The 15,873-nt window shown below is 42.4% G+C and overlaps 1 protein-coding gene and 1 pseudogene across 2 annotated transcripts in view; both read left to right on the top strand.

Annotated features, from left to right (window-relative positions):
- The first annotated feature begins 1,521 nt into the window (after positions 1–1,521).
- Positions 1,522–7,541, top strand: LOC110509846 (annotated as a pseudogene).
- Positions 7,542–12,976: 5,435 nt separating this feature from the next.
- arrdc1b (arrestin domain containing 1b) overlaps positions 12,977–15,873 on the top strand; it is a 69,009-nt gene continuing 66,112 nt past the window's right edge. The window contains exon 1 of one of the 2 annotated variants that reach the window (XM_021590984.2): positions 12,977–13,333. In XM_021590984.2, coding sequence (XP_021446659.1) covers positions 13,216–13,333 — 118 coding nt within the window. In that variant the 5' untranslated portion in view covers positions 12,977–13,215. The remainder of the gene's footprint in view (positions 13,334–15,873) is intronic. The other variant, XM_036967977.1, reaches the window with a different exon arrangement.

Below are 15,873 nucleotides of genomic sequence, written 5' to 3'. Positions count from 1 at the left end.
GATTAGCACGGGTGGGGTAGGCTACACAGTGACAGCGCACACACCCATAGATGTGGGTGGTTATTAGGCGCAAATTAGGAAGGAGCAGGACTCGAGAAAATCTCCGTTGCAATTCCATTAGGACAAATTACTTCATTGCTCTCGAGAATAAACGGAGTATACCACGCGCGAACCCATTCTGGCTCCCGCTCCCTGGACAACCTCCTTTCCAGACTCGCGCCATCCGTCCTCTTCGAATACCTGCACAGCAGCCCGTTACCGTTCGTTCGGATGGATCCCGCTGTTCTCATCTTCCTGCTGTATATGATGATCGCTCATGAGCTGGTCTGCGGCTGGTTGCAGTACCGGAGGCAAGCTGCCAAGCCCCGCAAACGAGCCGGGCCGATGTGGAGTACCAGGTAAGGGCTATGTGAATGCTATTATGGGATGAATAACAAAATGCATCCATGGTAGTAGACTAAGGCTATTATAATTAACTTTTTTGTGTGTTTGAATAACTAATATTCATCATTACAGGCTATTATGCAGTTATTACAATACAGCATGACAAATACATTATTCATTCAACTGTTACTTCCTCCTCTCTACCCCTCAGTGCCCGAGTTTGCCCTAGCAGCTGGCGGGTCAGTAGCCAGCCTTGCAGGACAGAGAGAGGACGAGACTGGAGGAGGGCTGCTGGGAAAAGTGGGCGACGAATTGTCAGAAAGGCCTGAGCTGGAGAGAGCATCTGTTGAGCAGAATTTCAGACAATTCCACAACCCCAGAGTGGATTGTTGGACTGAAAGACCTCTTCTTGTCTTGAACTTGGAACTTTGACAGGTTTGAAGAGCTTGATCTGCTGCAGCATCTCTTTGCTGTGATTGAGCAGCACATTGGCCATGGGGATTTGGTCAACACAGCTACGAGTCTAAACTCCGGAGAGCAGTACAACATGAGGAAATGTCTGTGGATGTGTGGGAATTTTGTCTATTTATTTGTTAATCTATATGGTCATAGTCCTATGTTATCATGTTATTTGGTGATGTTTGTATTCCAAATCAGCTGTTAGCCTCCCTTCAGGATCTGTCTTTTAGACCACACTTCCAAAAGAATGCTATATATTCCATCAGATCCATCCAGGAAGTTTGTGTCCTTTTCATTTAGACACTTAATTCTTTCTCAAAGAGAAAAATACATGTTTGTCATGTTTCCCACCAATGTAGAGACCACCAGGTGTGTTTACTGTGGATGTGGCTCTAATAACGTTTGTATTAACACACACTTCTGAAATGAACCATTGAAAGACTGTCTGTGATGGAGCAGCCAGTATACTGAACAAAATAATAATGCAACATGCAACAATTTCCGAGACTTTACTGAGTTGCACTTCATTTAAGGAAATCAGCCTATTGAAATAAATTAATTAGGCCCTAGTCTATAGATTTGACTGGGAATACAGATATGCATATTTTGGTCACAGATACCTTCTTTTTTTTTTAAAGGTAGGGGTGTGAATCAGAAAACCAGTCAGTATCTGGTGTGACCACCATTTGCCTCATGCAGCGTGACCACATCTCCTTCTCATTGAGTTGATTGTGGCCTGTGGAATGTTGTCCCTCTCCTATTCAATGGCTGTGCGAAGTTTCTGGATATTGGTGGGAACAGGAACACGCTATTGTACATCCGGAGCATCACAAACATGCTCAATTGGTGACATGTCTGGTGAGTATGCAGGCCATAGAAGAACTGGGACATTTTCAGCTTCCAGGAATTGTGTACAGATTCTTGTGACATGGTGCTATGCATTATCATGCTGAAACATGAGGTGATGGCGGCAGATGAGTGGCACAACAATGGGCTTCAGGATCTCTATGGTATCTCTGTGCATTCAAATTACCATCGATAAAATGCAATGTTTTTGTTTTCCATAGCTTATCCCTGCCCATACCATAACCCCATCACCACCATGGGGCACTCACTGTTCACAACATTGACATCAGCAAACCGCTCACCCACATGATGCCATACACGTGGTCTGCGATTGAGGCCAGTTGGACGTACTGCCAAACTCTCTAAAATGATATTGGAAGCCATATATGGTATAGAAATGAACATGACATTTTCTGGCAACAGCTCTGTTGGACACTCATGCAGTTAGCATGCCAATTGCGCTATCCCTAAAAACTTGAGACGTCTGTGGCATTGTGTTGTGTGACAAAACTGCACATTTTAAAGTAGCCCATTATTGTCCACAGCACAAGGTGCACCTGTGTAATGATAATGCTGTTTAATTAGCTTCTTGATATGCCTCACCTGTCAGGTGGATGGATTATCTGGCCAAATGAGAAATATTCACTAGCAGGGATTTAAACACATTTGTGCACAACATTTGAAAGAAAAAAAAATAATTGTGTATGGAACATTTCTGGGATATTTTATTTCAGCTCATGAAACATGGGACCAACACTTTACATGTTGCGTTAATATTTTTGTTCAGTATATATCAAATATGTTGTGTTATAGCACAATATTGGACTGTTGTATCGAATACAAAAGAATAAGAGACTTGATCGGAGATAATGTTACATGTCAATTTTGGTAATGGCCTGCAAAACATAGCATTCCCTTTGAAACAATTAGAACTTTATTTGCATCTTTTTCTTATAAAATTGGAGGAAGGATTCAGTGGCTTCATACCTACTTTTCAAAAGATGACTCATACAGTTTAGGCTTACATAGCACCTCTCCCAATCACAGTATATTATCTGATTATACACGAGAGACACCCGATCTCTCCCTCCTGTAGTCGTTGACTTTGTCAGCAGACGTTGAGCACTGTGCCACATCAGACTCAGAAATACCCACCCCTTCTGTCTTGTGGCCAGTCCCCCAATGTCAGATCAGTAGTCCGTGTCATTAGAAGACCGTGTCAGTCTCAGGAAAGCCAGCCTAGTGGAAAGTAGGTGCGTTTCATAAGGAGCCGTCCTCCGTACTGGCCTGTAATGTGTGCTCTTGTGCACTGAGCTGCTTACAATGCATGGATCACTAAACAGCACTAGTCCTCTCTCAGCAGATGGCCCGCCTGCGATAGCACAGGTGGGTGCTCATGTTTTATTTTTCATGGGAAGGAAGCATTTGGCTGCCGCAGTCTTCCTGGTTCAAAGGTCCATGCTTGTCGAAATCTGGTTGTATTTTTGTAAGAGGGTTTTGTGTTCATTTAGGGGTTAACATGTGTAGGATGTCAACAAATGAAACAGAATTTGAAATTGTTGTTGGTGTTTGCATATAGGATCACATTGTGAATTTGAGTTGGTCGGTGCTTTTGCTTCTCTTCAGTTTATTTTTTCACAGATGTGGACCTGTGAAATACTAAAGGATGTTGTCAACTCAAAGTTAAATGTACATCATAAGACTTACATAGTTGACAACTAGTCAAAGCCGGATGTAGATTACGGAAACCTTTTTAGAAACAAGTTTAAGGTGTTTTAATGTTAATTCAAATGTTTGTGTAATTAGTTATATGGTAAGACAATGAACTTCAAAGCAGTTTAAATAGTTGATTGATAGCTCAGCTGTCAGTGATGAGAGGACATGTGAGCCTCTCTCTTCCATGTCACAACAAGCTAATTTCCATAACCTGTGTAAAAACTCTAAATGGGTTTAGACGTCTCAATCGACTTGGATGATCTGAGGCTGACAGGAAGAGAGATCAGAGCCCTGCTTCAGTAGAATCAACTCTCCTCACGTCACCCATAAAACAGCAAGTGAAGAAGTTGGAAGTTTGGATGATGTAAAAGAAAGTGAAACGCCTCGTCCACACACTGGTTAAATCAACGTTGTTTCCACGTCATTTCATTGAAATGATATTGAACCAATGTGGACTGGCTGTTGAACTGATGTCTGTGCCCAGTGGGAGGACATGCTTTACATTAATTTAATGTGTGCACAACCAGCTAAACTTACCAGGTGTCAGGTAGAGCAAATTGTTCAATATAAACAAAATAAAAACTCACAAATACCGTTGTGTGCTCACAAATGATACATTTTGTTAAAGAGGTTTTTTGATGAAGACCAATTGACAAAAGATTATTGTCCTAGAAAAACATGATATTTGGGAGAATACAACAGTGTGCAGGTTTATTTTGTATGCCTTTTCTTTCTGCACTGTATGTCTACACTGTAACGGAGAACTGTAAATTATATAGTAATTTGGTGTATTATCATCAGTAAAATACTCTGCAGCATACTGTAAATTATGGTGCATTGTGGGAAATATGGGCAGGGAAAGAATTGCTGTATTACGAATGGTACTGTAATTCCATTTGACAGAATACAGTACCGTACCATACCTTTTAGAGCGCCAAAAACCTCTTGACCACTAGTGGGTGCATGGTATTGTGGTTTCTGGTTCATTATCATATTTTTGCGTTTGCCTTGGAAGAGGTTGTATTTGTTGCAACCATGAGTGAGAATCCTGTAACAATTTAACTCATGTGGTTACAATGCCCCATCAATTTGTATAGGGTACAGATCGGAGTGGCAGCAAGTCTTTAACCTTAAATGGTTGAACATTTTGCCATATTCTTTGGTCTGTTTTTGTCCTGTAGTCGCTGCCAGCTTGGAAGCTGTTGTTAGGGCCTGCAGAACTGTAAGTGATATAAAACACCAAATATTCTTGAATATACTGTGTAAACACTTTACATAGCAGCCAACCTACTAGCACCAATACCTTGTAATTACAGTAAAATACTGTGAAATACAAACCCCTACACTCAATTAATTTCATTCATCCATTAATTCATTCTGATTCTGATAGCATTGACTTTTTTACAGTATAATACAGTAAATTTTACGGTATTTTATTGTGTCATTACTTGCTTTGATACCGTATTTATATTACAGTAAGTGTTCTGTAATATGAAATACATAATTTTACTTGCCACAGAGCTGCCTGTAAGCCACAGTAAAATTCACAAATTCTCTGCAGGAAGGTAAAAAGAAGTTCTGAATTTGACTTGTAGTGTTTACCTGACAAGAAAGCATACTTGTCCATAGGTGACATGTATAATGAAGTTTTGCTTGCTTCATCAAGCCCAAAGCATTAGGCCCATCTCGCAGAACATTTTATCTCTAGTACAGTGATGTTAATGTTGGAATTGATATTGTGAGAATTGTGATGGCTCCAGCACCTACCATGTCCAGGGATCCAACAGTGACAGGTACCTGATCCCAGTGGCTATGTTCCCCCTCAGGAGACTGAAAATATTTGGCATGGGTCCTCAGATCCTTAGGTTCTACAGATAGAACCTGCTCTACAGAGCATCCTGACGGGTTGTTTCACTGCCTGGTACGGCAACTGCTCTGCCTCCGACTGCAAGGCACTACAGAGGCTAGTGTGAACAGCCCAGTACATCACTGGGCCAAGCTTCCTGCCATCCAGGACCTCTATACCAGGCGGTGTCAGAAGAAGGCCCTAAAAATTGTCAAAGTCTCCAGCCACCCTAGTCATAGACTGTGCTCTCTGCTACTGCACGGCAAGCGTTACCGGAGCGCCAAGTTTAGGTCCAAGAGGGCTCTAAACAGCTTCTACCCCGAGCCATAAGACTCTTGAACATCTAGTCAAATGGCTACCCAGACTATTTGCAGTGCCCTCTCACCCCTCTTTACACCACTGCTACTCTCTGTTGTCATCTATGCATTGTCCCTTCAATAACTCTACCGACATGTACATACTACCTCAACTAACTGGTGTCCCCGCGCATTGACTCTGTATCGGTACCCCCCTGTATATAGTCACGCTTTCGTTATTTCGCTGCTGCTCTTTAATTACTTGTTGCTTTTATCTCTTATTCTTATCTGTATTTTTTTTCAACTGCATTGTTGGTTAGGCGCTCGTAAGTAAGCAAGCATTTCACTGCGCATGTGACTAATAAAATTTGATTTGATGTTCCGGGACCATTTCACCCTGTCACCCAACAAACTGGTACTGTGTGAGGTCCTTAAGTACAACCGCTTGCCTGCAGGTACCTGTAAAAAAAATAATTACTGCAAGAGATCACTTTTCTACATCAGTTGACAGATACCAACTGGTTTTGGTCAAGATAAACAGCAGCCTGTAGGCTTTGACTGTCTAATATTTCCCTGTCAATCAAACTAACCCTACAGTATGCCTTTTCTCTCCTATACAGAGTGTGACATACTTTCAGGCTGTAAGAAGGTGAAGGACTATACCCCCTAGTTTTGAATGGAGCAGGAGTACACTCTCCTAGGGATGGATGGTCACCCTTATGGCTGGCCCCAAAATGGATTCCCAGGTCCCCAAGGTGACTGACTCTATTGTATTATACCATGTGTCCTTGTTCATTTCATAATGTAAATGGTCTTGTGCACTCGGAAAAGCACTACATATATTAAATCTACCTCAATCTATATGTCCATATACAATCTTAATGTTATTAAATAGGCCTTTGAATTTGTTTCCATTTAACTCTCTCTCTTTCAGGTCCACACTACTGTGGGGTTGGTGCAGACAATATCTATGGCAGGGACATTGTGGAGTGTCACTACAAGGCATGTCTCTATTCTGGGCTCAGAATCTGTGGCACCAATGTTGAGGTCATGCCGACTCAGTAAACTTAGACTTTTTTTTCTCCAATGCTGTATAACAAGTCTTTCAGGATGGTTTTAAAGGGGAACTGGAACGGCGCGGGCTGCCACACCGAAGTTAGCACCAAGGAGATAAGTGAAGAAGGGTGGCTGCAGTGAGTATTACTGTAAAAACATTATTGCACTGTCAGGTTCTGTAAGGCTGTATAACTATGAGATTTGGTCCAATACCTAACCCCTCCCCTCTTCAAACAGACATATTGAGCAGGCCATTGAGAAGCTGAGCAAGCAACACGCCGAGCACATCCGTGTGTATGACCCTTGCGGAGGCCAGGACAACATCAGATGCCTCACAGGATTCCATGAAACCTCCATCACCCTCGCGGGTCAATATGTCTTCTATGCCAGGGTGGCCAACCGCGGGGCCAGCATCTGGATCCCACGCTAGTTGGGCCAGGAAGGAGAATGGCTACATTGAAGACTGTCGGCCCTCCGCCAGCTGTCACCCTTATGCCATGATGGCATCACAAGCACCTGCCTGCTCGGGTGGAGGAGGAAGAGGAGAGTACATGAGAGAGTGACCAGACTCATACAGTATGGTACTGTAGCTGCTGGTTCGGGGAAACCGGCCCGTTACATGATTGTAGGAGAGAACTATATTGTAGCCAAAGCAATCTGTAGTGATATTTTTTGATTTGCTGACTTTGAAGAGTCATTACTTGAAGGTAGGTTGAATGTTTATGGTCAATTATAGTTTTACATATTTCAGATTACAGCTGGTCCAATTGGCATATTATTCAGTTTGTCTGAAATTGAGATTAAATAAAGAGGTGCAGAATTGAATGAGCCGCATGTTCTTTAAAATGACCACTAGGTGGAATCATGATGCAAGTTTTGATTGTCACCCCTCATACTGGACGTGAATGACAATAAAATGAATAGCACAATAAACTCACATTAACCTTTGATTGTAAACTATTTGAATATATTGACAACACATGACAACCAGTCAAATTAGACTGTAAATGCATTGAATCAGGTTAGCTTATTTATTACCAACATGTCAGCTGTGGTTAAAACAACACACACATCACGTCAAGCCATACTGCATCTCACCCATTGACAAAACTTGAATGGTGATGGAATGGTATTACTTTAGTTTGGCATCATGAATTTCTCATCATCAGGAGTTGAAGTGGGAATTTGGAGGTGGAGGTGCCCTGCTCACTGTCATCTGCCATGTCTCTCCACACTTTCCTATCGTCTTATGTTCACACTCTGGCTCAACAGTAACCCTAGCCCTAACCCTAGCTTCATGTTCGCACCCTGGCTTAACCCCAACCCTAACCATAACCCTAGCTTCATGTTCGCACCCTGGCTCAACCCTAACCATAACCCTATCTTCATGTTCGCACCCTGGCTCAACCCTAACCATAACCCTAGCTTCATGTTCGCACCCTGGCCTAACCCTAGCCCTAACCCTAGCTTCATGTTCGCACCCTGGCTTAACCCTAACCATAACCCTAGCTTCATGTCTGCACCCTGGCTCAACCCTAACCCTAGTCCTAACCATAACCCTAGCCCTAACCCTAGCCCTAGCCCTACCCCAAGCTTCATGTCTACACCCTGGCTCAGCCCTAACCCTAACCCTAACCCTAGCCCTAACCCTAGCTTCATGTTCGCACCCTGGCTCAACCCTAACCATAACCATAACCCTAGCTTCATGTCTGCACCCTGGCTCAACAGTAACCCTAGCCCTAGCTTCATGTCTGCAACCTGGCTCAACAGTAACCATAACCCTAGCTTCATGTCTGCACCCTGGCTCAACCCTAACCCTAGTCCTAACCATAACCCTAGCCCTGACCCTAGCCCTAACCATAACCCTAACCCTAGCCCTAACCCTAGCCCTAACCCCAGCTTCATGTCTACACCCGAGCCCTAACCCTAGCCCTAACCCTAGCTTCATGTCTGCACCCTAGCCCTAACCCAAGCTTCGTGTCTACACCCTGGCTCAACCCTAACCCTAACTTCATGTCTACAACCTGGCTCAACCCGAACCCTAACCCTAGTTAAAACCCTAACCCTAGCTTCATGTCTACACCCTGGCTCAACCCTAACCCTAACTTCATGTCTACAACCTGGCTCAACCCGAACCCTATCCATAACCCTAACCCTAGCTTCATGTCTACACCTTTGGCAAGGAGTGGAATGTTAGCTGAAGATATTGGTACCAAACTACCTTACCCTAGCCATAACCCTAACATATTTGCCGTTTACCACATTCTGTAAGGTTACAGCCCTATTCTAAAATTGATTACATTATTTTTTCCCCTCACAATACCACATAATGACAAAGCAAAAACTGTTTTTTAGAATGTTTTGCTAATAAAAAAAAAAAACAGAAATATTACATTTACATAAGTATTCAGACCCTTTACTCAGTAGTTTGTTGCAGCGATTACAGCCTCGAGTCTTCTTGGTTATGATGCTATAAGCTTGACACACCTGTATTTGTGGAGTTTCTCCCATTCTTCTCTGCAGATCCTCTCAATTCCTGTCAGGTTGGATGAGGAGCGTTGCCGCACAGCTATTTTCAGGTCTCTCCAAAGATGTTCGATCGGGTTCAAGTCCGGGCTCTGGCTGGGCCACTCAAGGACATTCATAGACTTGTCCCGAAGCCACTCCTGCGTTGTCTTGGCTGTGTGCTTAGGGTCGTTGTCCTGTGTGCTTAGGGTCGTTGTCCTTCATTAAGGATCTCTCTACTTTGCTCCATTCATCTTTGCCTTAATCCTGACTAGTCTCCCAGTCCCTGCTGCTGAAAAACATCCCCACAGCATGATGCTGCCACCACCATGCTTCCCCGTAGGGATGGTTTCAGGTTTCCTCCGGACGTGACGCTTGGCATTCAGGCCAAAGAGTTCAATCCTGTTTTCATCAGCTTTGTCACAGTGACCAGTGGGGTCTTGGTTACCTCCCTGACCAAGGCCCTTCTCCCCCAATTGCTCAGTCTGGCCGTGCGGCCAGCTCTAGGAAGAGTCTTGGTGGTTCCAAACTTTTTCCATTTAAGAATGGAGGCCACTGCGTTCTTGGGGACCTTCTGTGCCTCGACACAATCATGTCTCAGAGCTCAACAGACAATTACTTCGACCTCATGGCTTGGTTTTTGACATGCACTGCCAACTGTGGGACCTTATATAGACATGTGCGTGCCTTTCTAAATCATGTCCAATCAATTGAATTTACCACAGGTGGACTCCAGTCAAGTTGTAGAAACATCTCAAGGAGGATCAATGGATATTGGATGCACCTGAGCTCAATTTCGAGGCTCATAGCAAAGGGTCTGAATACTTATTTTATTTTTACTAAATGAGCAGAAATGTGTAAAAAGCTGTTTTTGCTTTGTCATTGTGTTGTGTGTAGACTGCTGAGGATTTTTTTTAAATGTTAATCTATTTTAGAATAAGGCTGTAATGTAACAAAATGTGGAAAAAGTCAAGGGGTCTTGAATATCTTCCGAAGGCACTATATGCTGAACATAGCTGAATCTGGGACCAATTTAACAACCGTCATGTATACAATTTGAAGGTTGGTTCAAACTGCCGTTGGTACTACGCTTGTAGTTAAATCCATAACACATCATCAAACCACCCAGCAGTAAATGTCTATAAACTGGTTGCATAATACATGTGTTTACCTGATTTGAACCTAGTAGGTGTCTGGATGAGGATGTTGAGTATAATAGCCTTCTGAGACCAGAAAGTTTATTTTTTTATTTTTTACATAATGTAAGTCTTTGATGTGAAAAATTTACTTATTACCTAAACATGTTATTTATTTTTTATTGTATGTGCAAAATTGTCCTCCGTAGTGGTCATTAGGACGTAAATATTAAAACATTAACATTACAGCCAATGATGAAAAACATAGTTGCGGCATCCAGGTGTCCACTACTGAGGGCATTTCTTGATAAGCTCTTATTTATTGTGAAAAAAATATATTACACAGTCCTCATAACTCACTTAACTATTCCTGAGATATTCACTTACTAGAAACAATTAGAATATCAAACTCACAATTTTTTTTATTAATAATTACATACATTTCCATACACACTTCCATAAAATGTGCTAATTTTGACGGCAGCCATTTAATTAAGAACCAGGAAGATAAAGTTGTCAAGGTCACACCCCCACATGTGATATCAGTGAAAAGCCAAGTGTCAATGGTGGGTGTAGCTGGTGCATGGAAGTCAGGCGCAGGAGAGCAGAGATGAATGGACAAAGCACTTTACTTAGGCAATCATAATACAGAACGCAACCGAGTCACAACACAAATGCCCAAAGAACAAATGAGGCAGCACAAAGTATGAAACCCAAGTACAAAGTACCGGCTGCCACAAATCACGGGTATAAATAAAACCCGCCGCAACCCAGCCTGGAAGCATGCCAACCTTGACAATAAACAATACCCCACACAGACATGGAGGGAACAGAGGGCGAAATACACATGTAAATTAGTAGGAGATGTAAATCAGGTGTGCAGGAAGACAAGACAAAACAAATGGAAAATTAAAGGTGGATCGGCGATGGCTAGAAGACCAGTGACGTCGACCGCCGAACGTCGCCCGAACAAGGAGAGGAACCGACTTCGGCGGAAGTCGTGACACCAAGAATTTCCTCTCAAAGGGACAACAGGACTTATACAGTGGTTTGTATGGCATCAGAGGTATGGACCAAGAACTGATGTGTACTAGAGAGGACAGAAATGAATTGCTGGATCTCAGGAGGATATGATGTGTGCTACTGATATCAAGTCCTGATATCTGAATGCCTCTATATGCTGGTGTTACTTCCATCTACGCCTTCAGTTGCCATTTCATGTGGCTATGGACTGCTGCTGGAATCACGTTTATATTCATTGATTTATCCTATGCATTTGAAAATGGCTCATAAATTCAGTAATAGAGGTGGAGTGAATGTCAAAGAGGGTAATTTCAGATACTTCTACAGGCGTTTGAACCTACAGTGAATCAGCAACCTGGAGGCATATACAACATGCTGCTTCAAAATTAAATACTTATTCAGACAAGATGAGAGCCATTTCCATGGATACTGGCAGTAACTTGGCAACTACTGCGTCTGTCTGTTGTCATGGAAGCATCTGTCTCATTGCATGTGATGTACTCTGCTTTTTTAACAGCCCAGTCATTGTCTCTCTCTCTCTCTCTCTCTCTCTCTCTCTCTCTCTCTCTCTCTCTCTCTCTCTCTCTCTCTCTCTCTCTCTCTCTCTCTCTCTCTCTCTCTGACACACACACAAGCTTGTGTGTGTGTGTGCAAATGCAATAACCCATATGTTTCACAAGCTTGCACTTCAGTATATCACCTTACTACATGCACTAATAAAGCAATAAGCGTAGATAAATGACTTACTCAGCTTAAACGGGGAACAACTAGCTCCTCATTTGGGAACAGAAGTCCCATTACCACTTCAGCTTGGGAGCTCATTCTCTCCAGGATACTTTCATTCTTTTCTCTGAGAGCTATAAACTATCACATTCCTTTGCTCCAGAGGTAGGCAACCATGGTCCTGGTGTGCCGCAGTCACTTCATGTTTTTGATTTAAACACTCTGGAAAACCAGGTGTGTTGAATTTTGTCAATCACTGAACTAATCCATTAGCTCAGTTGGTCTGACATGGTGCCCAGTTGGGACAAAATCCTGCAATATCTACGTCACTCCAGGAACAGGGTTGCCTACCTCTGCTCTGATCAGCCATCCTTTCTGAGTGAGACAAATTGCTGATGTCAGCAGCATGTAGCTAATCTCGATCTGGAGATGGGGAGTGCCCTGCTGTCTACCATTTTCTAGTGAGGTGGGGTTGGAGGTGGAGATGGGTGAAGAGAGGGGTAACCCACCATACAGTGTATGATGCATCCGTCCTGTAAGTCAGTGAATGTGTGGTCCAACTCAATCAATGGCTCAATGTCTGCAAAATAGCATGTTTAAGAAATATAGAACATTTCAGAGACCAATGTTGAGTAGTGTAATGTGTACTGTGGTTATTACAGTGTTATTATAGTATCTCCACTGGGAGGTGTACTGTGAATATGTCAAGATGACCTAAACGCAACTCCTTGAATAACATATATTTACATTATGTGGCTAGTTATGAAAGAGTAGGCTACCAACCTTGAATATTTTTTTAGAAATATATATTTGTTATTATTAACAACAAGTATAACAAAATGCACTTGAATATAATACATATTTGTTTATTGACGTCACTGCTCTTGAAAACTCGGTGGAGTGCATGCTGCAGGTGAGATTAGAGAGCCAGAGACGGAAGGGGAAGCGAGACATCCCACTCCCTCGTTTTTCTGGTTATATTACAGTCCATGAACTAGCAGACTAGACCCAGCTGCTATCGCATTGGTGCCTATCGGGAGAGCCACCCCCTTAAGCAGACCGAAACTAACCATGTTTTTCAGTGGTAAACGGCCTTAGTAGTACATCTTTATTTATCCACCATCTTCGAGAGAGCTCGGTTCAAATTTCCATAGGCGGCGGAAGACCTGTCCCTCGCGCACCATAATCCGTTTTTTTGTTGTGAGACGCGGAGGGTAGCGAAGTCATGGGCAAGCTTCAGGAATTCGATATTACTTTTACCAACAACAAAGTGGTCTACAGCCCTGGCGAATCCATAAGTGGGACTGTGAAAATTACAAGTGGTAGCTCACTGCAATATAAGGGTAAGATTTAATTATTTGTTGATACATTTACCACTGGCTCAACGAAGCGCATTAGGATTCGATTTCGGTGGACGAACTGCGGGAGGGGTGGAACTTTTCCGCTCTTTACATGGTTTAAATGAAAGATGCTGTCCTTAATTTCCAAAAATGACATGTATGAGTTTTCTATTGTCTATTGTATTTGCCTTTTGTCATGTAACATTGTATTAGTAGTATCCTACATTTATGTTTGGATAGCTATTGTGCGTTGGTGCTGGGTAGTGGGCATGCCTGTTCTTGACTGTGACAGCTGCTGATTTCAGATGTTTACAGCAGTTTTGGTAACAGTTACTTTCAGACAGTAGCAATATCCCGTAACATTATCGCATCCTGTTTAGTTCTAGTTTAGTATGGCCTGTAGTTTAGTTATCATAGTTGTATATATGTTGCCAGTTATTCCAATATGATGTGGAGAAAAACCACAAGAACAGAAAGTCAACAGGTGTGGCAGTGTAGTGTTTTTTTTTTTCAAGGTGTGAATGTCTGATTTTAATCTGGTCAATTCCCACTGGACAGACGACAATTCAACGTCTATTCCACGTTGGTTCAACGTTTAAATGAAATTTAAATGACATGGAAACGTTGATTCACCCAATGTGTGCTCAGTGGATTGTTACTTAAAAAGACAGATCATTTTAGGTTTTGTATAGATTATGTTTTTGAGATGGTAGAAGGTCGAAAATAGGTTAGGTAAGGTGGAGGGCAGCTTGTGAGGTTTCCATGAAGGTACACAAAGCACTCATTGTTTAAATTGTGTGTAGAAGTAGTCTTAGATGAGATTCCTGGCAGATAATAGGGGAATGCAATCAGCCCATAGCCATAGACAACTTCACAATAAGTATATTTCACTTCACATGATATATGACCATTACACAACATCATTAACAGCTCCTTGCTTGCAATAATACAGTATATGTAATTTTCAGACTTGTTAGATGGCAGTCTCATCTCACAGACAAGCCTAGTGCGATGGCAATAATCTATTAGGCAATAAGATTTTGGCCCTTTAAATTGGCAAGTGTGGTTACTTGAAATGCAAACCCTTCCCAGAATCCCCATTAATGTAGTTTGACTAATGCCAAGTATTTTGCAAGCATCCTTTGTCTGACTTCCACTTTAATCTGTTTGCTTTCTTTATTAAACACCTGCATATGGATCTGATCTAAATTTGAAATCACATGTGTGTTATTCAAGTATTGCTATTAAGTTTGAATATCATATATATATATTTTTCTGTCTCAATCATGTCGTGTGACATGGTGAATTTAAGCCAACATTTCTCAGTCTCCTTGACATTCTGAGCCTGATCCACCTTGACATGTATGTATTAGTAGATTAAGACCGTCCCATGTTTGCAGACCTGTGACACATCGCATTAAGACGGGTCGTGGCGCGTACTGTGATACGTTACACTGGGAGGTCATATTGGCACCGGGCCGGCCGATCACACATCCCTATGGTGACTGATGAGACTAGTAGGTGTGAGCTCCGAGGACGGAGACACTTGGGGGGTAGTGTTAGTGGGTAGGTGTTGTCATCAGCCTAACACCAACACCCTCATAGAATCCGGCAGTTGTCAGTAGATAGTCTGTAACTTGCCTACCACATTCTCTGTTTAAGTAATACACTCACAGCATTCACATTAGACTTCTAGTCTGAAACCTGTGACCAGACCATGTTATCATCCCCCGATGTGATACAGTGCCTTGCGAAAGTATTCGGCCCCCTTGAACTTTGCGACCTTTTGCCACATTTCAGGCTTCAAACATAAAGATATGAAACTGTATTTTTTTGTGAAGAATCAACAACAAGTGGGACACAATCATGAAGTGGAACGACATTTATTGGATATTTCAAACCTTTTTAACAAATCAAAAACTGAAAAATTGGGCGTGCAAAATTATTCAGCCCCCTTAAGTTAATACTTTGTAGCGCCACCTTTTGCTGTGATTACAGCTGTAAGTCGCTTTTTCCCATTCCTCCTTGCAAAACAGCTCGAGCTCAGTGAGGTTGGATGGAGAGCATTTGTGAACAGCAGTTTTCAGTTCTTTCCACAGATTCTCGATTGGATTCAGGTCTGGACTTTGACTTGGCCATTCTAACACCTGGATATGTTTATTGTTGAACCATTCCATTGTAGATTTTGCTTTATGTTTTGGATCATTGTCTTGTTGGAAGACAAATCTCCGTCCCAGTCTCAGGTCTTTTGCAGACTCCATCAGGTTTTCTTCCAGAATGGTCCTGTATTTGGCTCCATCCATCTTCCCATCAATTTTAACCATCTTCCCTGTCCCTGCTGAAGAAAGGCAGGCCCAAACCATGATGCTGCCACCACCATGTTTGACAGTGGGGATGGTGTGTTCAGTGTGATGAGCTGTGTTGCTTTTACGCCAAACATAACGTTTTGCATTGTTGCCAAAAAGTTCAATTTTGGTTTCATCTGACCAGAGCACCTTCTTTCACATGTTTGGTGTGTCTCCCAGGTGGCTTGTGGCAAACTT

Source organism: Oncorhynchus mykiss, chromosome Y (assembly GCF_013265735.2).
Source record: "Oncorhynchus mykiss isolate Arlee chromosome Y, USDA_OmykA_1.1, whole genome shotgun sequence".
NCBI classification, from domain to species: Eukaryota; Metazoa; Chordata; class Actinopteri; order Salmoniformes; family Salmonidae; genus Oncorhynchus; species Oncorhynchus mykiss.
Note: the sequence above shows the minus strand (reverse complement) of the source record. Positions and strands in the feature narration are given on the sequence as shown.